This window comes from Chenopodium album, chromosome 4, assembly GCF_948465745.1.
Source record: "Chenopodium album chromosome 4, dcCheAlbu1.1, whole genome shotgun sequence".
Classification (NCBI taxonomy): domain Eukaryota; kingdom Viridiplantae; phylum Streptophyta; class Magnoliopsida; order Caryophyllales; family Amaranthaceae; genus Chenopodium; species Chenopodium album.
In genome coordinates this window covers 1,395,782-1,422,507 of record NC_137837.1, presented here as the reverse complement: position 1 = coordinate 1,422,507, position 26,726 = coordinate 1,395,782, and the positions used below count along the sequence as shown (strand labels likewise).

General features: G+C 35.9%; 2 protein-coding genes and 1 pseudogene across 3 annotated transcripts; 2 read left to right on the top strand and 1 right to left on the bottom strand.

The window, feature by feature from the left end:
* Window positions 1-1,244: 1,244 nt before the first annotated feature.
* Window positions 1,245-5,788, bottom strand: LOC145626257 (polyadenylate-binding protein RBP47B'-like). Its single transcript, XM_081678691.1, has 8 exons — window positions 5,561-5,788; window positions 3,866-4,349; window positions 3,180-3,265; window positions 2,951-3,081; window positions 2,636-2,732; window positions 2,371-2,526; window positions 1,659-1,759; window positions 1,245-1,554 (listed from the first exon to the last, which is right to left on the bottom strand). Exons 1-8 carry the CDS (start codon window positions 5,693-5,695, stop codon window positions 1,446-1,448), a joined length of 1,299 nt encoding a protein of 432 aa, XP_081534817.1. The 5' UTR covers window positions 5,696-5,788; the 3' UTR covers window positions 1,245-1,445.
* Window positions 5,789-6,850: 1,062 nt separating this feature from the next.
* On the top strand, window positions 6,851-10,948 carry LOC145626273 (1-acyl-sn-glycerol-3-phosphate acyltransferase PLS1-like). Its single transcript, XM_081678704.1, has 11 exons — window positions 6,851-6,931; window positions 7,824-7,946; window positions 8,044-8,083; window positions 8,294-8,367; window positions 8,754-8,813; window positions 9,304-9,381; window positions 9,464-9,622; window positions 9,879-10,004; window positions 10,184-10,276; window positions 10,525-10,611; window positions 10,718-10,948. Exons 1-11 carry the CDS (start codon window positions 6,851-6,853, stop codon window positions 10,946-10,948), a joined length of 1,152 nt encoding a protein of 383 aa, XP_081534830.1.
* A 1,946-nt stretch (window positions 10,949-12,894) lies between these two features.
* LOC145628433 (xanthine dehydrogenase 1-like) lies at window positions 12,895-23,067 on the top strand (annotated as a pseudogene). The gene is made up of 15 exons (XR_014111446.1): window positions 12,895-13,172; window positions 13,455-13,619; window positions 14,176-14,275; window positions 15,211-15,319; window positions 15,773-17,257; window positions 17,500-17,742; window positions 17,867-18,181; window positions 18,325-18,572; window positions 19,166-19,450; window positions 19,590-19,811; window positions 20,569-20,730; window positions 20,827-20,961; window positions 21,052-21,288; window positions 21,600-21,773; window positions 22,226-23,067. The product of XR_014111446.1 is annotated as a xanthine dehydrogenase 1-like (transcript).
* The last annotated feature ends 3,659 nt before the right edge of the window (window positions 23,068-26,726 follow it).

The following is a 26,726-nucleotide window of genomic DNA, read 5'->3' as shown; positions in this document are numbered from 1 at the left end:
TTGATAAACTCAGTCATAACCTTGAACCTCATCAAGCTTTCGCAGGGATTCTAGTTATGCTCTGTGTTTATTACAACCACAAGTATACAAAGGAAGAGGTATATTTGGTGCTGAAAATTCTCAAGGAATACATGCTAAAATCCAAGTTTGATGTCGTTGGTTTCACTAAGAAGTTTGATTCAGAAGAAGTTGAGCTGCAGGAAATCCTGCAACGTGCAATGTGGTATGTGATGTGCATTTTTAATCTGGAAACCGAGGTTGATGTACCAGCAAAAATGATTACAGAAGCTATTATAGACGCGTATCTATCAAGGATTTGGGATGATGGTGTTTTCTCTACTCTAAGCATCTTTTTGAGGTCTAAATACACGACTTTACATAGAGTTGCATTTGTCGTAATTACTGTCTTGGCAAAGTTGAGCAAAGAGAGAAGCAGTGAAGAATTGTCGTCGATGATCCATAAAGCCAAGATTGTTGATGCCATGGGCAGGATGAACTTGACTGAACTCTCTGAGGGAATCCGAAACCATGCAACAGTCTGTTGTGAAGCGCTTGGAGAAATGCCAAATCCAACTATGAGTTTGTCGTCTTTGATGGCTGCTCTTGCTGGTAAAGCAACTACTGTATTGGAGAAGCAGGTACAATGACTGCATTCTTCTACTTGAAATCAAATCATGGCTGTGGTCTTGTGGAAGCGCGCTGTAACTGGGGATACTTGGAAGTGTTGCATATGTCATGTCTAGAGAAACCTTACCACCTTTGGTGTAAATTTTGGAGTTATGATCATCTTTGTTAGTTGATAACTGTAGTAGAAAAATGAGGCTGCTGATGTTGAGAAGTGTCTATAGAAGAGTCGTATATGTTGGTATACAGAGTAGTATAATCTTAGACTATTTGATAAGTGTTTATAGCATGTAGTAGAATGAACCTGCTTAAATTTTTTCTGCTATTGCTGAGTTGAGGTTCAATATCTTGAATTCATGGTATAAAAGTATGTAGTGTATAGTATACTAAATTCTGATAAGCTTAGATTAATACTCGTACAAATTAGCTACTTTCATGTTATCCTTAGCTAGCCGAGTGTCCCACTTCCTAGGAATACGATTGACAACGCCCTCAATCTACTGAATCTAGTGGCCTCCAACCTTAGTCCTAGAAAATGTGAGAAGGAATAGCCTGCAAAGCTGCTTCATAGCTACCATTGTAACCAGCACCAACAGATCATACAATTAGCTCAAAAGAGATCATTATAAAGTAAATGCCTTTGGATATATTACGTATAATACAACGGCAAAAATTTAATCACTAGAAGACTGCCACAACATATTTATGTATTGTTACTGAATCTACTGATCTTATGCAGCAGCATCTGAAAAACTAGCTGCTAATGATGGAGCTTGCATGACTAGACTGATGAAAACTGAAAACAGTCGAAAATGACGTAACTACTGGGGTCCATTTACTGAAGCCTGTCTTGCAAGTGAAGAGGTTGTTGACCACATTGGACGGCCCAGAATTGCACTTCCATGGACAGAAAGATAAGCTGCATTGAGCCTGGATGGAGTAGGATGAGAAATAATTAATAAATAATGCTAGTATCAGAATTTGCAATGAAAATTTTTCAGATGAAAATACAGCGGAAAAGAAGTTGGGAGTACCGATCAACATCTGGTGTAGCCAGGGGATCAAAGAGATCCTCCCTCTGCTCCATTCCTGGAACAACACTGGCTGCAGCAGCCATGTCTTGAACACCTTCAGGCTGTAATCAACACCACAACTGGTAAAGATGAATACCCGAGCAATAAAAGACACAAGACTGACATTTTTAGCTATCTACTAAATTTCAACCTCTGTGCTACATCACAGGGTCATGTGTCCTAGGCATAAACACTCTCTTCCCATCCCCAGCACCCAACAAAAAAGAAATTTATAGCAGAAAGACTCTGCATATTGCTAAGTCCAACATCCAAGCTTCAAGCATTATAACTAAATCTTAATTTAGTGCTTTAATTAAAGCTTCAGAAGTTAAAAAACCGTATCAGCTCACCAGTCATCTAGCAAGTTCAAATTATTATTGATGTTATTCAGACTAAATGGTTTATATCATTTGTTCACACATTCATGCCAGTTTTTTAATTAAGTCGCCAGTATTCCCATCTTTTCCCTTCTTGCTAAAGGATGTTCTCCTTTCAGTCCTATGCAAAATTCATCAGAAACAGCATTCATATATCATCCCCAGACCCTACCCAACCATGAGAAGTTTGTATCATGGTATGTTACGGAAAAGTTGAGGCAAAGGCTCAATTCCATTTCCAGTATGACAGAAACAAGCAAACAACTGTATCAAGAACTTAGGGATAAAAACCACACCTGTTGAGGATATTGAGCATACCCAGCATATGCATTGTAAGCATATAGGGATGGGTCCTGAACAGCACCATATGCATAAGCATCATAACCTTGCCCATAGCCATAATATGCACCCCACTGACTTGGATCCACTTGCTGACCCCATGCAGCAGCGTCCTATAGATAATTTAGAGTCAAGTATCAGCTTAAAAACAAAGCTGAAAGCAAATTACTCCAAAAGGATGCAATATACACAGAGGACTTAAATTTTCCAGGTAAACATTACCTGCTTAGCAGTAGGGCTCTTGCCCCATGAAACACGCACTACTTGCTGACCGATCACAGTTCCTTGCAGCTTCTGCATAGCTTCTTCAGCAGATGCCCTGCAAACAGCACCATATATTTCAGTGCTAAGTTATTAGTTAAAAGAGAAAGATAACATATAATCGAAACAAAGTCAAGTCTTCAGGTAATTTTAAAGAAGAATCCAATTCAGAAGAGGCTAGAAAAGCAGAGAAATAGACAGTATATCTATAATAAAATCCTGCAATGTTGGCACTCCAGAACAAGATTCCAGCTTCAGAAAGCTACATACACCTACCTAGTTGCAAACTGCACAAAGCCACATCCCTTACTAGCTGGGATCTTGACATAGCCAATTTCTCCAAACTGCAAGCAATGCTGTCTAAGCTCTTCTTCTGTCACATTTGGGTCCAAATTGCCGACATATATCTGCAGAAAAAAGGGAAAAAAAAAAAGTACATGTAAAAGCTAATAAGAAATTTTAAAAAGTCAAAATTACACATGGTCAATCTCTGAATCCCACTTACCGTAGTATTGTTAGGATCATTTTCTACTGGCAATGGTTGTACTGGTTGGATTGGCGGCACTACGTATGTTGGAGCAGGATATAAGGCTGTCACAGTAACAAAAAGTTGAATTCATGTGTAATGGAGCGAGTCAACAAGGCCAGTGAACCCAGGGAACCAAGCCAGCCACCCATTTTGGTGTATAGCAGGCGCGCAAAACAGAGCAACACAAAGGCAGCAGGGGTCAATTGTGAGAAGCAACAATGAGCAACAGGACAAGGTTAATTAAAGAGAAGTGAGGGAAAGTTAGAAGCTGCCTTTAATCATCAATGTTGTGGGTTTCCATTTTAGTTAATCATTGTCACATGTATTATCTAACTCTTGAGTATAAGTAGTGTAGTTTAGCTGTTGGTAGGATTTATCCAGAAATTAGAGAAAACACATGAGAGACTTGTAGCCTCAAGCAACTGTGAGATTCATAACCTCAAGTTATGCCTATCCTTTTGTAATTCAACCATCAGTAAATCAAGTACTCAAGCTTTCAGCCTTTAATTTCCTTAATCTCAATTAAATTACAATTCCAGCTAGTTAATCTATTACAACATGCTGCATAATCAAACTCGCAGAGGAAAAGTTCTAGATGCAAAAATGTCCTGAGAAGACTTGAAAATAAGTATTGATATGCTATATGCCTGAAAATAGGGTACCTTTTGCTACAGAATACTGCTGCTGAATCCCTGGTGACTTTTTAGGAGTGGCAGCACTAATACGCATGGGCCTTGACAAACAATATTGACCATTCATTTCAGTCATGGCTCTGTTTCTCTCTGTTTCATCTGCAAATTTAACAAACCCGTATCCCTTTGAACGACCAGTGCTAGGATCAGTTACAACCTTTGCTCCCCTAACTGAAGGATAGTGAGCCCTAAATGTCTCTTGCAACAAATAATCTGAAACATCAGGGGCTAAATCACCCACAAAGATAGAATGCTCAGGACCTGCATCAGGTCTTCTTTCTCCAATTCCAAAAGATGCCCAATTTAATCTGAAAGGCTGCTCAGTTCCTGGCATGGGAGTTCCATTATATGATTGTAAAACACGTTCAGCAGCTGCATGTGAAATAAATTCAACAAATCCATACCCCTCTGGATGGCCAGTAAGCTTGTTACGTATGACTTTCACAGAAATAACCTACAAAGATAATTCACAACATTTTACTACGACATCAACATTACCAATAACAATAACAGTAAAAACAACAACCACACTCTGTATCAATTTCACAGAGGCACGGTCAGGAGAGGCCAAAACGTACACTGCTTTTCTCCTAACTCGTCATAGAAACTATCAATGATTCAAGAGGGAGGGAGCCCCTTCCCATGAACAAAGAAATTAAAATCAAGTTAAACTAGTCTTAGCCAGGCTACTCAATCCATGTCTTCTGAAAGTGAATTACTTGAGATCCTCGGGAGCATTCTTGTATGTCTTTAAACAGAATATCCACAAAGCAATTTTCTACACTCTCCAAGTATTCTAAGTTTCTAACTCCTATATGTGAACTTTTACACCAAGTATTCTAAGTTTCCACCACTAGTTGTTTTTTTTTTTAAAGTGAGCTGCATTACTTGTCGATATGATAATGTGCTCAAAACTTTAAATTAGTGACACGCCATTTTCTTATTGTTACAGGGGGAAAAATGAGAAAACTGGAGAGGCCTAACCGCCTCACTAGATGGTGATATATGTTATGACAATAAAAGGCATATAATGTACATATTCCACAGCTTATTTTACCATGATAATCTTTGTACAACCTGAAACCAAACCCTGCCCCCTAATGGCACCCACATATCAGGCCCTCAGCCAGTCAGTCCCCACCAACCGCCTCCCGGACCTCCAAAACCTAATATCCGAACATCTTTCCAACTCCCAATGTGATTATTTGACTAACAGTAGGATCATACAAGAGCATTGAAGAGGAAGTCTCAAATAGACTAAACTAAGCACTACATATCACAAATTCAAACTACATTCTTAGAAAACCTGGATTTAGCTCAAAGAAACAAGGCTCATTCAAAGTAGCTTAATTTTTGCTATTACTCTTTGAAAAATCGAACTTTATTCACAATTTCTTCAGTAAATAATAGACAAAGCCAAATTCAAACTTTAAAATATTCACAATTAATTCATTAATTAATATATAACCAACGCATCAATTAAACAGCTACATACCCGACAAAATTAATGGATTTCTGCTTCCAGAAATAGTGTTTCAATTATAATTAACAACCAAAATCAGAAAACCCACAAAACCCCACCTCAAAAATCATAAAAGGAGCATCACAAATGAAAAATTTAGAACTCAATCAAAAAAAAAGAAAAAAGAAAGAGAGAGATGATACCTCTCCAGTTTGGGCAAAGCAACTGTGAAGATAGGATTCATCAACCCAAATTTGAAGGTCACCAATCCAAAGAGTTCGAACTTCTTCTAGGGTTTGTGGTTGATGATGGTGCGGTTGAGGGTGAGGAGCTGCCATTGTTGTTGTTTGTCTTCGCACTTCTCAACTTTCCTAACCTTCTTTTCTTTTCGTTTCGTTTGTTTGAGTAGAACTGTACAAGTAGAGCGGCAGAATTCTTGTGTAATACTAATGGGTGTTACCGTGTTAGCGATTGCCGGTTATTTGACATTAGAAAATGTAAAACCCGCTACTAATATAATTACTATCTCCGTTACAGCCTTACAGGTTATGTGCTACGATTTAAAATAAAATATAGAGGAAAAATGTCTAATTGTTACACATAATATGTAACGGAGGTAGTAAGTACAATTGTTCCCGTCAAAAAAAAAAATGTACAATTGTTAACATTTAATTGGTTTTGCCTCACGTATGAATGAATTTGTACTAGCTTAGATTCCGTACAATACACGCTGATATCATTAAAAATTACACCAAAATAAAAACCATTACATGCTCATATAAAATAAACCTTCAATCGCAAAAGTTATGATTTTTATAAATTTCGTATTAGCTTCGGCAACTCTTCAATCCAAATTTCATATCGATACTTGGTAAAACCAACACGAGGGATCTTTAATTAGTTGTAGCCATGAAACTAATTTCCATCTAATTTTAGCCTTTGTAAGTGACATTTTGTGTTGACATTAGAAAAATTATCATTGTCTTATTTAATCAGCATACTGACACATAGACTTGGATTATCCTTTTGTAAATTTCAACACATACAACTCATAGTTTATGAGTTAGGCCTAACTAACCTAAATTCACACTAGCTCAATCGACACGGCCAACAACCATCAATAGATACAACTCATACAAGCCCACAAGGTGTACTCATAGAGCCCAATACCTGAAGTCATATCATTTTCAAGACATGAGTCAACTCCAAAATAAGATGCTTATGACTATTTTATTATGCTGCTAATTAGAGTACTTAATACTTTTCAAAAAAAATTAGAGTACTTAATAAGTTAATTAATCATTCTGGGTTGTTGCTCACACGTCATGTGCATACAAAATTACAAACTATGTTATTCCCAGCATTTGAACTTTTAGATTGGTCTCCCAATTTTCTCTTCAGATCATTTTCTCCCTAATTATTTTTCTTCATTTAATTTAACAATCTAATTTATTTTTAAGCTGGAAAATTAAATTTAAGGTGTCAATCAAGTAATGGAAATACCTGTTATTTTTGTAATTATTCCTGTGGGATTAGTTTTCCTTCTTTCAGGCCTCATTATTAATCTCATTCAGGTAAATACACTAAACCCCACTTCATTTACTGTTGAAGTTTATAATTTGTTGTTATTTATTTATTTATTTATAGTCAAATTGATTGTTGAATATACTTCTGAATTCTGATGGGTTTTTCTTCAATAGTGAGTTTAATTTTGGTTTTGCTGAATAAAATTGTTTGATGGGGTTTTAAATTAGTGCTGGGTAAAATTGCTAGCCTAGAATATATTATCTTTGAATTGAAGTTTGATTAGGCTAATATATTAATCATCTGATGGATTATTATATAACATGCATTGTGGGTATATTAGTGTAATTTACACTAAGTTTAGCATTTAAATGTATATGTAAATATGTTTGATAAAAAAGGGAAGTAGTTCATATGTTCAATTTGTCTAGGCTACAATTGAATAGAAGTTGGAATGAAATGGTGAATGTGTAATGGTTGAAGGTTGTTTATACTTTATAGGACTAGGGTTTTTGGGAACAAGTCTCAGTATTGACCCCCAAATTACAATGTACATTAGAATCTTCAATTCTAGAGAAAGTGGGATCAATAATGGGATTCTTGTTAACTTGTAATACTTGTTGCTAGGAGAATAGGACATGGTTGATATATAATCCATTTATGTTATGCTCTTTGCCATAGAGGTGGGTGAACAATTGGATTTAGACTTTCTCGTGTTAAGTGAACTGGGATGTGACAATTTTGTGTCATGATGCGGTGTAGTATGATCCAAGGCCACGAAATAATATTAACACAAAAATATCATGTTGTTTGTCTTAAAACAGGATTATGTCATTATTTCTGTAATAAGTTGCTGTATAATTGTTATTGTGTGTTGGTGATGATTTTCATTGACTGATATGCATATCTTAAACACTTACTTTGTTTTTCTTGTGTTTTCAGGCTATTCTTTATGTCTTAGTTCGACCCCTGTCAAAGAATATGTATCGGAGATTTAACAAAGTAGTAACAGAACTGCTATGGTTGGAGGCTGTTTGGCTCTTTGATTGGTGGGCTGGTGTGAAGGTTTGAATTCGACATTGACAGTTTGCTATAAGACACATTTACACAATTACACTCTCTGTTTTTGTTTTTCCTTTGTTAAAAATTTGGCTTGTTATAGGTGGAGCTGCACACTGATTCTGAGACATTTAATCTGATGGGTGAGAGACACATTAGCTCTAAGAACTACTTTATATAAGTCGTACTTCATAACTGTTCTGTTTCTTCTGAAGTATCTAAATGGGTCAATTTTCTGTATCCTATTTCTTGTACCTCTTTTTTCTTGCACAGGCAATGTTAATATCGCTTCCAGATTTGGGTTATTTTATAATGTATTCCTTTTTTTTTCAACTTAATGACACCTTTTACAGGTAAAGAACATGCTCTTCTTATCTCCAACCACAGAAGTGACATTGATTGGCTTATTGGATGGGTTTTAGCTCAGGTGCTCTTCAAAAACTTTATTCTAGTTCCTAGAACTACTATAACTCTATGAATGCAGCACTCATTTTGTATTTATAACTCTTTTGTTGCATTACATTTGTCTAGTACCTCAGTGCTGAATGCCTGTATGCTGATAAAATTGTGTGATGTTATTAGATATACTGCACCAAAAAGGTATACTGCACTAGCTACGGCTAGTTTGCCATAATAACTCAATTTTGGAATTATAATTAAAAAAAACTTGCACATTTATATCAGAATGGCTTTTTTTATTTTTTTTATTTTTATTTTTTTTATTTTTTATTTTATTTTATATAATTATCATTTGATCATCATCCAAATGTTCAATTTTCAGTCATTAACAGCTGTTTGTTTGCTCTATAACAGAGAGCAGGTTGCCTTGGTTGTACTATGGCTATCATGAAGGATGTCTTAAAGTATCTTCCGGTGAGTTTCTACTGCTTCAACTGTTGTGAGAAATTGGTATTCCGATGTAATATGGGTGAAATTCCTTGCAAGCTGTAAACTAGAATTAGAAATTTTCATGCCTGAGTTTTTTAACTTCCAGTGAGTTTCTATGGATGAGACTACTGTGTTTCTCCGACAGCAGATCAATATTTATGCAACTGATGTATAAGTTCATTTTTGATGATCTATATGTTACTCTGAAGTCTAAACTGAATGTTAAAAGAAACATTTGACTAACCAAATAAATCTCTTGAGAAGTTGATATTGCTAATGATGATCGTTGCTAACTAATCATAGTCAGAGTATTTTATGTATGATTATGCAGTTCATTAGTTCCTTGCAAACTGATTTATGATGATTCCATACCAGTAGACCCTTTTGTACTGTGCAATTTATCACAGGGTGACAGTCAAGGTATACAGGGTGTTCCTTTACATTTTAAATGAATAATTTCGTGCACCAAATGCAGGTTATTGGTTGGTCAATGTGGTTTTCTGAATATATCTTTGTCAAAAGGAAATGGACTGAAGATCAAAGCATCCTAAAGGTACTTCAAGAGCATCTTTATTATTTATTGGTTGAGTTGTTTCTTGTTGTAAAATAACTATTTGATGGTATAAATCACACAGTCAGGCTACGAGAAATTAAAGGATTTTCCTTTTCCCTTTTGGTTGGGTCTATTTGTTGAAGGAACTCGCTTCACACACCCAAAACTTCTAGATGCTCAGCAGTTTGCTATTTCAAAAGGATTAGCTGTTCCCAGAAACGTTTTGCTTCCTCGTACAAAGGTTTCTCTATTTTTACCGATTTTCTTAAGCTTGCTCTTTCTTTTTATTAATTTCCCTATCTTGTGTGTGAGTGCATGCGTGTATGTGTACGTGCCTATTGCCTAATTTACTCTTGTTGCTTGTTCTAGAGAGTATAACCTTCCGTCTGGTTGATTTCAGAGTCTTATTCTAGCTGTTATCTGGACTATCTATGTGGTTTGAACTACCTTCTAATGATGTATACTGATGTATGATGTATCCATCTGGGTGTTTTCAGGGTCTAATTCTGGCTGTAAAACATTTGCGCTCATTTGTTCCAGCAGTATATGATGTTACCTTCACTGTAGCAAGAGATAATTCCCCACCTTCATTGCTAACTTTATTAAAGGGCAAATCTTCTGTGGTAAGTAGCAGTCGATCTGTCATTATAGTAAGAGAAGCATAGTAAAATAAATCTAGCTAATATAATAAAAATTGCTGATTTTGGTATTCCCCATTTTCTTTCTTTTGTTTGCTATGATGAGTTATTAGTGCCTTTTGAGACTTTCTTGATGCTGATGTGATAGCTACTCTATGTTGCAGGTAAAAGTGCAAGTTAAGCGGCATTTGATGCATGAATTGCCTGAAACAAGCGATGATATTGCACAGTGGTGCACAAACTTGTTTGTGGCCAAGGTGAGAAGACTAAGAGCTATAGTTAGAACTTAGAACCTATAAAATTAGCAGCACCTTAGAATAATAATGTAAACACTTTATTTAAGTTGTTGCAAATATACTTGTGAATTTGCATTGAAACAAAAAATAAACTTAGATCATTCTTATCAAGAAATTTTCCAAACAAGAAAAGAGAACTAGTATATCCTCAGTTGATCCTTGTGAGGCTGCTTGATGTGAATCCTGTGTCCTTTGAACTCCACCACCAGGATGCATTTTTGGACAAGTACTTTTCAGGCGGCAGTTTTGGCAATGAGGAAATTCAAGATCTTGGTCGACCAAAGCAGTCATTAACTGTAAGGCATTAAAATTGTTGGCTTGCAACATCTATCTCAAAACGTACTGATTACTATACTCACTCTTTTGGTGTATGCATGATTGATCTGCTTTGTTTACGAACAGGTGATGATTGTTTGGTCGTGTTTAGTTAGTATGGGTGCTTTCGGATTCTTGTTATGGACCAGCCTCTTCTCAACTTGGCAAGGAGTAATAGTATCGGCTGTGTTTCTGCTACTTGTTATAGTCACCATGCAGATCATCATTCTGTTCTCTCAGTCCGAGCTTAATATTGATTCTACGCCTATCACAATACTGCCACAAGATCCAGTGAAAGAGATTCTTCTTCAAAGTTGAACAGATTTTTCATAGCAATGACTGAAAACCCTTAGGATGGGATGAACTTTACTGTAATCATAGGTAAATGTTGGGCATTAAGTCACTTGAATTCCTTTCATTTAATTTTTTGTTCAACCAATTTCTTTTTAGAGTATATCATTTTATTGTTGTATAATTTCTTCATTTCTAAAAGTTATTCCTGTTTGGATGACGATTGTGTGACAAAAAAGTCAAATCAGGAATAATTTTCTAGATATGGGGACTAGTGATTGATATATATAAAGCAGTGTGTATAGCTTGATTTAAAACTCTTAAGACCTTAATTAATTCATATTCTTGTATTTCCAAATACTCCAAATTACATTATTACAATAATCTTTGAAGAGTTGTATAGGTTGATTTGGCACTCTTAAGACTTAGGGCCTGTTCACATTTACTTAATTTCAGTACAGTTTAGCTCTAATCAGTTCAGTTCAGTTCAGCTCCTAATTTCCCTTTCTCATTCATAAAATATTCATTTCAGCTCAGTTCATGTTAGAAATATTAGAAGAATATTATCATATCATCTTTATAATTATCATAGAGGAATATTAGGGTTAATAATTGATATCTATTGCTCACTAGCCTCACCTCCAAATATAGTTCTTCTATGAAATGTGTTTTAAGAAATGTATTTATGATAGAATTTTTTGACTAGATTTTTTTATTTCAAAAATTACCTATTAAAAAGACCATTTCCGGAAATAACTAGAGTAAAATTTAGCCATGTAGGGGTTAAACTTGTTGGTTAAGTGCCTTTTATTTTATTATATAACTAGTGTATATCCTGGACGTTGCACCGGGTAGCTACTTTAATTATTCTTAGTGATAATATATATTTGATATTTAAGTTGTCCTTTTTTATTTTTTAAAGTTAATTAGATCTTGTGATTTGCATGCAATAATATACATTTATTTTCATATTTATAACATGGTTGATGATTGGATTCGATGGTTAAATAATCATCCTTCTTATAAGTATATGTTTGATAAAATTTTGCAAATAATCAAGTATATAAAAATAAATAATCATGATCATAGAACCATGCCTTATTGTTTGTGAAATTGTTACTAAAAAAAAAAAAACAATGATTCAACCCAAATACTTCACAAGTAAAGTAATCAAAATTTACCTTACTTCACAAATTCATAATTGGGGAAGGAAAAAAAGGAAGAGAAATAAAATTCAAACTTACCTGTAATTTGTAATAGGAAGGAGGGAATAGAGATTATATTCATGTATGAAATTGAATTGGGAAAAAGAGAAGGAAGATAAACTTATACTAAAAAATCGAGACCGGGAAGGGGAATGAAGCGCTGTTTGAAGAATAAATGTAAGATTATTTATTTTTATTTTATTTTTAAAAATGGGGATAAAAATGCTTAAGTGAAACTAATTATGAAAAGAACTATCCAAATAACAAAACTACCCTAAAAGCTAGGTGTTGTTTGGTGAACTTCTTGGAAATGGGTTGGCTATTTAAGTATGAAATCTCATATCTAGGGAATACTAATTCCACACCCCATTCCCTTGAAATCTCATACCCACTTCCCCCTCAAAGATTCATAATAATTCATATTATCACTCAAGTATGAGAATACATTCGGCTTAAACCAAACAACTTAAACCAAACAACTTTATATTGATATGATATATAGAATCCACATCATGCAAGTATGAGACTCATACCGATCCATTTCAGCTTAATGAACCAAACTACCCCTAAAATATTTGGGTATAAGTATCCAATGTGGTAAACTTGATCACCAATGGATCGGATTGAGCTTGGGTCAAACAAGTTGGCCCATTTAGACCGGGCGGCAAAAAACGTGTACTCGAGTCCACTATTTTGAGCCCAAAAACAAAGGGGCCTTTTTCAAGCTCAGCAAGCCCGATTTGGGCCCAAAATTTCCCCACCACTCACCAGCAACGACCCGGATGACGGGCTCTTCCTCCTCTATCTTCCTTCTTTCTGTGTTTCATCACCACCATTAAAGTTAAGGTTGAGTTTTTAACAGTCAAATTCCTTGTTTATGTGTTTCATCACCACCATTAAAGTTAATGTGGAGGTTTTAATGGTCAAATTTGAGTAAATAAAGCCGTTGTTAATGGGTGAGAAGAAGTTTTTTTTTTTTGGTTAAATAGTGGTGGGATTCATGGAGGTGGATTTTTCTGGGTGAATGTTGGTGGTATCGGGAATGGGTGAGTGTTGCCTCCATGAAAGGTGGGCTGAATGTTAGGTAGTATAAAGGATTTGATCAAATCATATTTACTGATATTGTTTATAGTTAGCAATCACTTGATTCACTGTTTAGGTTGATACTCAAAGATATCCTTATTCTTATCTAATGTACCTAGACAAGTACTCTGTACTCTAATGTATCCAGTCGTATTATATTGCTTACTCATGTACTATATATATACTCATAGAATCACATCAATATAATTAAGCTTTCCAACATTTTTTTCCCATAACTTTATCAGGTAGATGATGCTCTTTGATTAATAAAATGGGATCTTTGATGAGTGAAGAAAAGGTTGGAGTAACAGAAGAAAAAGAATCATATGAAGCTATTGTTTACATCAATGGTGTTCGGAAAGTTCTTTATAATGGTTTAGCTCACTTGACTCTTCTTGAGTATCTCAGAGGTATAATACTAAACTAATTATAATTCTTCATTATTGTTTTAAATTTGTAATCTTAAATTTACTTTTTTGAGTTCAAGTATGTATTAATTTCTGTATTTTGCAAGTTTGTGATCATGACTTATTCTGTTGTTACTATGCTTTGTTGTTGAGAAATGATTTAGCTTAATGATAGTCCCCTACTCCCTATGATCCAAAATTAATGTCCAATGAAGAAAAAAAATAAAAAAAAAATAAAAAAAAAAATAATTATAACTTGTTATGCATAGTTTGATGCATTGAGAATGCAAACCAAAATGACTCACCTGTGTAGACAGGTGAGTCAAGGGAAGAGGAAGAAAAAGGAGTAGGGAAAACCAAAATGAAATAAGGAGGATATAAAATGAACCCATTTATCTATATCCTATGAGAAAATAGGCTCATTGCTCTTTTTCATATGGTCATACACTTATTACCTTACAAGTGGCTGATTGTAAGTATTCATGGGTATAACATTATATTCATGTTGCTATTTGATTTGTTTGTTTAATGATGATGTGATCTATGCTTTTGGATGCAGATCTTGGTCTAACTGGGACAAAATTAGGATGCGGTGAAGGAGGTTGTGGTGCTTGTACAGTTATGGTTTCCTACTATGATCAGCAGCACAAGAAATGTGTGTGAGTAAATTATCTGCTTGTTTGCTCCTGTTTGGCTCGATTTATGCCCATTAACTAAAATTAATTATAAGAAACTAAAGTGGTTACTGTCGCCGCCTATAAGTTGGGTATTGCTTAGAAGAGTTGGGAGGTTCTTTGCTTGGAGCGTTTGATAGTCTAATGGTCCTACCTTGTTTTTTCCTTTCAAACAGCTATTCAAATAAATTTACTGAATTATAATAAATTGGCAAACTAATAGCAGCTGTTATTTTTGTTGGCTATGAATGAATGTAGGGAGCTTGGGTCATATTAAAGACTACTGTCATACAAAGTTCTGTAAAGTTTTTCAACTAACTGTTGTGCGGAAAGCAGTTTGGACTATGTGTGTTAACTAGCACTATGAAATCAGTTGTGACTGATAGCCCATCATGTTATTGCATTAGCAATCTGTTAATATTGGCGTGATGCACCTTGATACTTTAATATCATCTGAACGACTGAATTCTTCAAAAATTATGTTATGCAGTATAGCCTATGATTAACCTCCAAATATAATGAATCACAAAGATGAATCGAAGTATTTGTAAATGTATCAATTGATGCAGTGATAATTGTGACTCATGAAGTACAAAGTAACTAGTCAGGTGCTGCTTCTGTCACTGTTATTGCAATGATGACTGTATAATACTTTTTCTACCATCAGGAATTACCTTAGAAGTTTAGAAGGATGGCATAGTTTCATCCGCAGAAACTCGTCTTGTCCATTTTTCTGCTTAATTTTTACACCATTTGGATAGTAGTTACTTCTGTGAACTGCACTTTGTTCTAGCAGGATTAGAACATGAATCCATGTTGGTTGAGCACTATTATTTTACTATTGCATCTTTAATGGATGACAAACCAAACCATATTAAAGAGATTGCTTTAATTTCATTTTTTTTTCCTTCCTCTACCAGGCACCATGCAGTTAATGCATGTTTGGCACCACTGTACTCTGTAGAAGGAATGCATGTAATCACAGTGGAAGGCATTGGTAGTCGTAAACTTGGCTTGCATCCAGTGCAGGTTCAATTCTTCCCTTTCTATTTGATTTCATCGAAAGAGGATCATACTTCATATATCATTATAAGTACACAAGAGCTTTTCAGATGTTGAAATGTTTTACGAGATCTTCATTGAACAAACTTGAGGAAAGGATGCTTAAAAGTTAAAAATAAAGGATTTAGCAATTCTTAACTTCATATCCTCTTCCATGTTACAAATAGACTCCACCTGAGTCTATAAAATTTGGTTTTCTTTTTCATTTTTTTTTCCGGCTTTTGATTATCTCAAATTCCTCTGACAACAGGATAGCACTTTGGTGAAGAACTGCAGATGCAGCACCGTTTTCTTTTTCATTTTGGCTATTGATTATCTCAAATTCCTCTGACAACAGGATAGCACTTTCCTGACAAATTTTAGTGAAAACTGGAACTGTTTTGTAACCTTTCTGTTATTTATTATAAGTTATCTTTGCAGGAATCGTTGGCAAGGTCACATGGCACCCAGTGTGGATTTTGTACTCCTGGATTTGTTATGTCCATGTATGCTTTACTAAGATCCTGTCAAACTCCTCCAACTGAGCAGCAAATAGAAGAATGTTTGGCAGGGAACTTGTGCCGTTGCACAGGTTATAGGCCAATTGTTGATGCCTTCAGAGTTTTCGCTAAAACCGATGACATGATATACACCAATGCTACCTTGGCAGGTCGTAAAGGCAATGAGTTCATATGTCCATCGACCGGTAATCCCTGCTCTTGTGCACTGAAGTCTGATTGCAACTCTGATAATATGAAAGAAAGCGGGGCTTGCAATAAAAGTTACAAACGACTTTCTTATAGTGATATTGATGGTAGCAAATACAATGATAGAGAGCTTATTTTTCCTCCTGAGCTATTGCTAAGGAAATCTACCTTTTTAAGCTTGAGTGGTTTTGGTGGGCTTCAACATGTTCTAGAGTTAAAAGCCAAATATCCAGAGGCAAGGTTGATAAATGGTAACACTGAGGTTGGAATTGAAATGAGGCGGAAGAGAATGCAGTATAAAGTTCTTGTATCAGTTGCACAGGTGCCTGAGTTAAACATTTTACATGTGAAAGACAACGGATTGGAGATAGGGGCTGCTGTGAAACTGTCTGAGCTTCTATCTGTTCTTAGAAGAGTTTCTGTACAGCGTGCTGCTCATGAAACTTCATCTTGTAATGCTTTTATTGAGCAAATAAAATGGTTTGCTGGAACTCAGATTAGAAATGTTGCCTCTGTTGGTGGAAATATCTGCACAGCTAGTCCGATATCAGACTTGAATCCTCTTTGGATGGCTACCGGAGCAAAGTTTCACATTATTAATAGCAAGGGAAACATCAGAACAATTTTGGCAGAGAACTTTTTCTTGGGGTATCGTAAGATTGATTTGTCAAGTGATGAGATTTTACTATCAATTCATTTACCATGGACAAGGCCTTATGAGTTTGTGAAAGAGTTTAAGCAAGCTCATCGTAAAGATGATGATATTGCATTAGTAAATGCCGGGATGCGTGTTCACCTTCAGAAAAAGGACGAAGAATGGCTTGTTTCAGATGCATCAATTGTCTATGGAGGGGTTGCTGCTGTTTCTTTTTTTGCGTCAAAAACAAAAGATTTTCTCATAGGAAAGAGTTGGAACAAGGAGTTGCTAGATGGGGCCTTAAAAGTCTTGGAGGAGGACATATTACTTAAGGAAGATGCACCAGGTGGGATGGTGGAGTTCAGAAAATCTTTGACATTAAGTTTTTTCTTCAAATATTTTTTGTGGGTATCTCGAGAATTAGATGTAAAGACACCTTTGACAGAGAGTGTACCCCCATCATATCTGTCAGCGATACAACCATACCATAGGCCACCTGTAACTGGGATTCAGGACTATGAGATTGTCAAACATGGGATAGCTGTAGGATCTCCTGAGATGCATCTATCTGCAACACTTCAGGTCTGTGACAATAATCTCAGGAATATCCCTTTTCACACAGAAATTTCATTTCTACTTGTGATTGTTCATTATAATGTTACAAGCTGAAGTTGGCGTCATTAATGTAATCTGAAGTACAATTATAGATGTGAATTACCTGATAAATTTGAATGATTATTCTTATATTTTCAATCTTGTTCATAAAGCTAGATTTTACATAGTTTTTAAGTGCTCTTACTATATTATTCTGTCACTCTTTATAGGTCACAGGTGAGGCAGAATATGCTGATGATATGGCAATGCCACCTAATGGCTTACATGCTGCATTGATCCTGAGTAGAAAGCCTCATGCCCGCATAGTCTCAATTGATGATTTCGGCGCAAAGTCCTCACCTGGCTTTGCAGGCATTTTTTATGCTAAAGATATCCCTGGGGATAATTCTATTGGACCCATTGTTTCTGACGAGGAGCTCTTTGCTTCAGAATTGGTAACTTGTGTAGGCCAGGTATATTACTATGATACAGAGCTTTTGAGTTCACTCTATTGGTTGTTAGCTCATTTAAAAGAATTAGTTACCTTGCTCGAACCTTATCCTGGCAGCTTTTGAACTAATGTCTGTGAATTTACAGGTGATTGGCATAGTAGTTGCTGATACCCATGAAAATGCAAATCTGGCTGCGAGAAGCGTGCATGTAGAGTACGAAGAACTTCCTCCTATTTTATCTATAGAGGATGCGCTTAAATCTAAAAGCTTTCATCCTGGCTCAGAGAGAAGATTCAAGAAAGGTGATGTTGATCTTTGCTTTCAATCAGGTGAGTGCGACAGGATCATAGAAGGTGAAGTACAAGTAGGTGGTCAGGAACATTTCTACTTGGAATCAATGAGCAGTTTAGTCTGGACCATGGACAGTGGTAATGAGGTCCATATGATCTCATCTACTCAGGTATGCATCTTTGTAAAGTTGCATGTTTTTCTTATGCACCATTGACGGCGTTGCTAATGTTTAGTTTTAGATGTCTTCTGCCTGTAAGTTTTCCTTTTTTATTTTTTTGTTAATCAATTCTCATAAAATCAATCACTCTGCAGGCAGTTCAGAAGCACCAAAAGTATGTTAGTCAGGTACTTGGTCTTCCTATGTCAAAAGTAGTTTGCAAAACCAAGAGAATTGGTGGTGGATTTGGTGGTAAGGAGACTAGAGCAGCTTTCATTGCTGCTGCAGCTTCTGTTCCATGTTATCTGCTAAACCGTCATGTAAAACTCACCTTAGAGTCTTAGACCGAGATGTAGACATGATGATAACTGGAAAGCGTCACAGCTTTCTTGGAAAATATAAGGTACAATTTAGTTTCTCTAGTTTGTTATTTTGGCTATTGTTATGCTGTGATTGGCATGCATTTTGGAGACTTGTTTGTTGTAAACTAAAACATAGTGTACTATCTAGATAAAGAACATAGTGTACTAGAATACACCACAAAATCTACGTGGAATATTCCTTTCACAAATTATTGGAGATTTCATGAAAACTTTATGGGCCAATAACCATGGTATAGAATAAGGTATATGCCATGAGAAATTTTTTTAAACAAAATGTTCTTATCTCTACCTTTATTTGATTTATTTATTTATTTAAAATTATATCTTATTGCATCACAGTTAATCAATCATCCTCCATTGGGCAGTTGTTTATAGACTTCAAGTGAAAAAGATGTCTTACCCTTGTATGACTTGTATCTTGTTCTCAGTTGAGCATGGATGAGTTTGAAACCTTGCATTCTATGCGACCCTTCCTATGTGAAAGATAGCCTTTGTGTCCTTTCTATGTAAAAGATAGCCTTTCTATCCTTTCTATGAACTTATTTAACGGACTTTAGATATTGAATATTTTAACTAAGTTGATGTAAAACATGTGAAATTTCACTGAACACAGGTAGGATTTACGAATGAGGGGAAGCTGCTTGCTCTGGACCTTGAGATTTATAACAATGCTGGAAATTCACTTGATCTCTCTCTTAATATCCTTGAACGTGCAATGTTTCACTCAGACAATGTTTATGAAATACCAAATATTCAGATTAATGGAAATGTTTGCTTCACTAATTTTGCAAGCAACACTGCCTTCCGCGGATTTGGTGGCCCTCAAGGGATGCTTATTGCTGAAAATTGGATCCAGAGGATAGCCATGGAGCTCAAGAAGAGCCCAGAGGAGATCAGGGTAAGACTGTTTGCTGTATTAGTTTTTTTTTTTTTGTGAGGCATTGAGGCTTTGCTTATAAAATTATTATCAGTTTGATGAAATAACATTGAATATACTTATAAAGATTTATGTAATTTTCTATTTTTTGTTGTCTTAGGAAAAAAATTTCCAAAGTGAAGGATCAATGTTGCATTATGGGCAAGTCCTTGAGCATTTCACATTGCGCGAGATGTGGAGTCAACTGAAATCTTCATGCAACTTTCCAAGTGCACGTGCAGTGGTTGACGAGTTTAATGTTCAAAATCGATGGAAAAAACGTGGAATTGCTATGATCCCCACAAAATTTGGAATTTCATTTACAACCAAGTTTATGAATCAGGTAGCTTGAGTAACTAATACTATCATTGCCAATTGGTTTTGGGATGGAACTTTTGGGATGGAACTTTCTAAGTTTTATATTTTGTTTTCTACATTAATCTTAATAAGATCTGGGTATGATGATGGTATTGCTCGTGGAAGGGAAGTAGTCAAGTAGTGGGTACTTGACCCTCCTTGTCCTTCTCAACTTCATTTTTTCTCGAATGTTTGTTTACTTATCATGTATATGGGTTTGCATGAGGATGAGGCATTGGATCATAAGGGTTGGAGGAAGACTTTTGTTGATGACTACACGGAATAATCAATTTTTGGTTCATGTAGCCGATCCCACTTATGAGATTAAGGCTTTGATTGATTACTTATCCAAGTGAGCTGGGTATTTTTCTTTAGTTTACAATTATGTTTTATGCCGTATAAGATAATTGTGCCTCTAGATCTTCTGGTGCCTTGTTAGAAAAATCATGCATGAATTTTTAATCTTGATATGTGACTGACTGCAAAGTATACGTTCGTGTGTGTATTCGCTATTTTGTAATTATTGTTGACCCTACATGGTATCATGCGTACATGCACATGCAAGTTTAGGTGCAAGCATCCCTCTGTTCAATTTTAGACTGCCTCCTATAGTCTTTATTTACAATGTGCAAAGTATAACTTCTTCATAGACTAGCATGTCTATAAAGTGAGTTGGGAGAGGTGTTTCATCTCTCATTCTTCATTGTTGTTATTTGTTGATTGCAAATTTGCAACGAATGCAGGCAGGTGCCCTTGTTCAAGTGTATACTGACGGCACTGTACTAGTTACTCATGGGGGTGTTGAGATGGGACAAGGCTTACATACAAAAGTAGCCCAAATTGCTGCTTCTGCTTTTAACATTCCTCTTAGTTCTGTATTCATATCTGAAACTAGTACAGATAAGGTAACAAGCAGCAGAAGGTGTCAAATTCTCATACAGATATAATTTACTGTAGAATCCACTTACCTGTATTTTGTTGTTTCTGTTGGCTGCCAACAGGTTCCCAATTCTTCACCAACTGCTGCATCTGCAAGTTCTGATATGTACGGTGCTGCAGTTCTAGATGCTTGTGAGCAGATAAAAGCAAGGATGGAGCCTATTGCTTCAAAACACAACTATTTCTCATTTGCTGAGGTAGTATATGTCTAGACAATAACATACTTTTTCCATTGTTTAGTTTTCCCCTCTCTTCTAGATGTTAATGACGACTTTTGTTTCTTTAAGTTGGCACATTCATGCTATGTGGAGAGAATCGATCTATCTGCTCATGGTTTCCATGCTACTCCTGATGTTGGCTTTGATTGGAAAACTTGCAAGGGGAATCCTTTTAGTTATTACACGTGTGGCTCCGCTTTTGCTGAGGTTGAAATAGACACATTGACTGGAGATTTCCACACAAGAGTTGCAAACATCATTCTTGATCTTGGACACTCTCTCAATCCGGCTATAGATGTTGGTCAGGTACTTTTCACTGCAGAAATTCTACATCTCAACTGCTTGAGCTTATTGAATTAGAAGAATGGTTGGGGAAGTCAAGTGTAAATGGCATTGTTTGGTTTGGTTATAAGTTGACAACCCATATATTGATAGGATTGACTGCTGCTGTTTATTAATTTTGTTTTACCAACTGTTTCTGGAATTTGGTATTGACTCTTATCACTTAAATTTGTAAAGTTTGGGATAGTTTCACATAAGTTAGAGAAAATCACTGCTAAACTTTACTGAACGTATATCCTGCATGATCAGTTCTTCATAACCCATGTTTATTGCAGATTGAAGGGGCGTTCGTACAGGGGTTGGGTTGGGTTGCTTTAGAAGAGCTCAAGTGGGGAGATGATGCTCATAAGTGGATACCTCCTGGCTTCCTTTATACATGTGGACCTGGGAATTATAAAATTCCATCCCTGAATGATGCTCCCTCAAAATTCAGCGTCTCTCTTTTGAAGGTTTGTACACTTGTTGTCTCTAGTTGTAGTGTTAGATGCTTCTGTATACATCCTAATTTGTGAGTTATATAGAATGAAATCCATAGACCGTAGTTAAGATTAAAAAAACATCTGGTTGATTGCGTATGATGCCAATATATCCATGCTCTTTATTATATACTCCGTAGTATGTGCTTCACTGATTTCAAACTCGGGAAGGGTATGCATGTAAGAAGGAAGCTTGAGCTTAATGCTAATGGCTAGAATCTCATCTTTTTTATATTATTTTGAAACTTGGTCTCTAGTTGAGAAGCATATATATGGGCAAAGTAAAAGTGACCCCTAATAATGTTGCTTATATTCCTTGTGTTATTGCTTAAAATTGTCCTTATGTGTGACACTACAAATTACAATCCTGTATCTGATTGCGAGTTAAATATGTTACAACATATTAATTTTGGACTGATGTGCAGGGATCATCACATCCTAAAGCTATACATTCTTCCAAAGCTGTTGGCGAACCTCCATTCTTCCTTGCTTCCGCTGTCTTTTTTGCTATCAAGGATGCAATCATAGCTGCAAGAGCAGAAGCAGGTTACAGTGGATGGTTTCCTCTTGACAATCCTGCTACCCCTGAGAGAATCCGCATGGCTTGTACAGATGAAATCACCTTAAGATTTGTCGATTCAAAATTCCGTCCTAAACTCAGTATCTGAGCACCTAATTAAGCAGTGTTTGGTGAAAAATGTCTCTACCTGTAATCAAAGATAACTCTGACCCTGGTGGTTTTGAGGTCGATTCGTATGTATGAGTGGACCTATGCTATTATCCTACATTACCTTCCAAAAGAAATAACCTTTCCATGTACTTTTTTTTAACTGACACACATAAAGGTGATATATATATTATATACAAAGATTATAATGGCCTAAGGGCCTTTAATCAGTTCAAGACTGATGAGTACATACAACCAAGTCATTTACAGCTGTGTGTTTGCTCTATAACAGAGAGCAGGTTGCCTTGGTTTTACTATGGGCCTATGGCTATCGAGATGGATTTCGTAAAGTATCTTCCGGTGAATTCCTATTGCTTCAATTGTTGTGAGAGATTGGGATTTCAATGTAATATGGGTGAAATTCCTCATGAGCTGTAATCTTGCATTAGGAGTTTTCATGTCTGAGATTTTCAACTTCCAGTGAGTTTCTATGGATGAGACTACTGTGTTTCTCTGACAGCAAATCTACATTTATGCAACTGATGTTCAAGTTCATTTTTTATGATCTACATGTTACTCTGAAATCTGAGTTATAATGTTTAAAGAAACATTTGACTAACTAAATAAATCTCTTGAGAATTTGAGATTGCTAATGATGATCGTTGCTATTGCAGTCAAATTATTTTATGTATGATTATGCAGTTCATCAGTTCCTTACATATTGATATATGATGATTCCATACTATTAGACCCTTTTTTACTATGCAATTTAATACAAGGTGACAGTCAGGTATCACAGGGTGTTCCTTTACGTTTTTAATCAATAGTTTCGTGCACCAAATGCAGGTTATTGGTTGGTCACTGTGGTTTTCTGAGTATATCTTTGTCAAAAAGAGATGGACTGAAGATCAAAGCATCCTAAAGGTACTTCAGGATACACCTTTATCATTTATTGGTTGAGCTGTTTCTTGTTGTAAAATAGTTATTCGATGGTAAATATCAGTCAGGCTTTGAGAATCTAACAGTTTTGGGTGTGTGAAGCGAGTTCTTTCAACAAAGAGACCCAACCAAAAGGGTATACTGTTATTTACATCTGGGTGTTTTTAGGGTCTAATTTTGGCTGTAAAACATTTGCACTCATTTGTTCCAGCAGCATATGATGTTACCACTACACGCCTCGTGGAAGCCTATAGTGATATAGTCACTATAAGAGGCGTATAGGGAAACTATTAAATTGGATGCTTAAAGGCAAATTGGATAGTTGTACCCACCCAATTGAACTCCCGGGGGGTATTAGGGTCTATAGGTAGCTTCTCGATAATTTTTGTTTCCGGGTCCAAAAAAGTGAAAAATTGGCAAAATTGAAGGCTATAATACACGCCTTTTGTGGTAAGTTTGGAGGTTTCGAGACCCGGAGTTGAAAAATCTCAAGATACCAAGGGAAGCATCCCAGGACCATATAATGACGTTTGGAACCATACATGATCATCATATGCTGCCATTAATGTTCGTGGTATCCTTGAGTTTATGAAATCGGTGTAAATTGTAAACGGGTAAATTGACAGTTTGAAGGTATATTGGATGGTTTAATCAACCAATGGACTCCTGGGGAGTATTAGGGTCCATGGGAAGCATCTCGACAATTTTTGTTTCCGGGTCTAAAAAAGTAAAAAATTGTCCAAAATTGAAGGCTATAATACACGATTTGGGTCATTTTTTTGACATTTTTTCAAAAACTGAACTAAATACGTGGGGTAACTCCCAAGGTCAAATAAGGTAGTTTGAAACCATATTACACCTACTAAGATGATTATAAAAAGTAAAAAATTGGCAAAATTGAAAGTTGTAATACACGCTTTTTTATGGTAATTTCGGAGGTTTCGGGACCCGGTGTCAAAAAGTCTCGAGATACCAGGGGATATATCCTTGGGCCATATAGTGACGTTCGGAACCATATGTGATCATTTTATGTTGCCATAAATGTCCGTGGTAGCCTCGAGTTTATGAAATCGGTGCAAGTTGTAAACGGGTAAATTGACAGTTTGAAGGTATATTGGATGGTTTTACCCACCCAAATGGACTCCTGAGGTGTATTGGGGTCCATGGGAAGCATCTCGACAATTTTTATTTTCTGGTCTAAAAAAGTGATAAATTGTCCAAAATTGAAGGTTATATAATACACAATTTAAGGTCATTTTTTAAACTTTTTTTCAAAAATGAACTAAATACGTGGGGTGAATGCTAGGGTCATATAAGGTGGTTTGAAACCATATTACACCTATAAAGATGTCTATAATAAGTCAAAACTTGGCAAAATTGAAAGCTGTAATACACGCTTTTTGTGGTAATTTCGGAGGTTTCGGGACCCGGTGTCGAAAAGTCTCCAGATACCAGGGAATACATCCCAGGGTCATATAGTGACGTTTGGAACCATATATGATCATTATATGTTACCATAAATGTCCGTGGTAGTCTCGAGTTTATGAAATCGGTACAAGTTGTAAACGGGTAAATTGACAGTTTGAAGGTATATTGGATTGTTTTACGGTTTTACCTACCCAAATAGACTCTCGGGGTGTATTAGAGTTCATGGGAAGCATCTCGGCAATTTTTGTTTCTGGGTCTAAAAAAGTGTAAAATTGTCCAGAATTGAAGGCTATACACAATTTTGGGTTATTTTTTTACATTATTTCAAAAACTTAACTAAACACGTGGGGTGACTCAAGGGGTTATAAAAGGTTATTTGAAACCATATTACACCTATAAATATGTCTATTAAAAGTTAAAAATTGGCAAAATTGAAAGCTGTAATACACGTTTTCTGTGGTAATTTTCGGAGGTTTTGGAACCCGGTGTCGAAATGTTTCAAGATACCAGGGAATACATCCTAGGGTCATATGGTGACGTTTTGAATCATTATATGTTACCATAAATGTCCGTGGTGATCTCGAATTTATGAAATCGGTGCAAGTTGTAAATAGGTAAATTGACAATTTGAAGGTATATTAGATGGTTTTACCCACCCTAATGGAGTCACGGGATGTATTAGGGTCCATGGGAAGCATCTCGGCAATTTTTATTTCCGGGTCTAAAAAAGTTAAAAATTGTCCCAAATTGAAGACTAATATACACGATTTCGGGTCTTTTTTGACATTTTTTCAAAAACTTAACTTAATACATGGGGTGACTCCCGGGGTCATATAAAGTGGTTTGAAACCATATTAAACTTATAAAGATGTCTATAAAAAGTTAAAAAGTGGCAAAATTGAAGGTGGTAATACACACTTTTTGTGGTAATTTCTTAGGTTTTGGGAAACGGTGTCGAAAGTCTCGAGATACTATGGGATACATCTCAGGGTCATATAGTGACGTTTGGAACCATATATGATTATTATACGTCGCCATAAATGTCCGTGGTAGCCTCGAGTTTATGAAATCGGTGCTAGTCATAAACGGGTAAATTGCGAGTTTGAAGGTATATTGGATGGTTTTACCCACCCAAATGGACTCCCGGGGTGTATTAGGGTCCATGGGAAAAATCTCGGCAATTTTTGTTTTCGGGTCTAAAAAAGTGAAAACTGTCCAAAATTGAAGGCTATAATACACGACTTTGGGTCATTTTTTGACATTTTTTCAAAAAATAAACTAAATGCATGGGGTGACTGTCGGGGTCATATAAGGTGGTTTGAAATCATAATACACCTATAAAGATGTCTATAAATAGTCAAAAATTGACAAAATTGAATGTTGTAATACACGTTTTTTGTGGTAATTTCGGAGGTTTCGGGACCCGGACCGGTGTTGAAAAGTTTCGAGATACCAGTAGATACGTCCCAGGGTCATATAGTGACGTTTGGAACCATATATGATCATTATATGTTGCCATGTCTGTGGTAGACTCGAGTTTATGAAATCGGTGCTAGTTGTAAATGGGTAAATTGACAGTTTGAAGGTATATTGGATGGTTTTACCCACCTAAACAGACTCCCGAGGTGTATTAGGGTCCATGGGAAGAACCTCGGCAATTTTTGTTTTCCGGTCTAAAAAAGTGAAAAATTGTCCAAAATTGAAGCTTATAATACACGATTTTAGGTCATTTTTTGACATTTTTTCAAAAACTGAACTAAATACGTGGGGTGACTGCTGGGGTCATATAAGGTGGTTTGAAACCATATTACACCTATAAATATGTCTATAAAATGTCAAAATTGGCAAAATTGAATACACGCGTTTTGTAGTAATTTAGGAGGTTTCGGGAC

What these genes read in the sequence shown, in the direction of transcription:
- LOC145626257 (XM_081678691.1), bottom strand. Translation starts at nt 5,695, where the DNA reads ATGGCAGCTCCTCACCCTCAACCGCACCATCATCAACCACAAACCCTA. An exon ending in TTTGTGCAGTTTGCAACTAG is followed by an intron (nt 2,733 to 2,950) that starts GTAGGTGTATGT and finishes TGCTGTTTGCAG; the next exon opens with GGCATCTGCTGAAGAAGCTA. An exon ending in GCTACACCAGATGTTGATCG is followed by an intron (nt 1,555 to 1,658) that starts GTACTCCCAACT and finishes TACTCCATCCAG; the next exon opens with GCTCAATGCAGCTTATCTTT.
- LOC145626273 (XM_081678704.1), top strand. Translation starts at nt 6,851, where the DNA reads ATGGAAATACCTGTTATTTTTGTAATTATTCCTGTGGGATTAGTTTTC. An exon ending in ATTGGTGGGCTGGTGTGAAG is followed by an intron (nt 7,947 to 8,043) that starts GTTTGAATTCGA and finishes GGCTTGTTATAG; the next exon opens with GTGGAGCTGCACACTGATTC. An exon ending in ATGTCTTAAAGTATCTTCCG is followed by an intron (nt 8,814 to 9,303) that starts GTGAGTTTCTAC and finishes CACCAAATGCAG; the next exon opens with GTTATTGGTTGGTCAATGTG.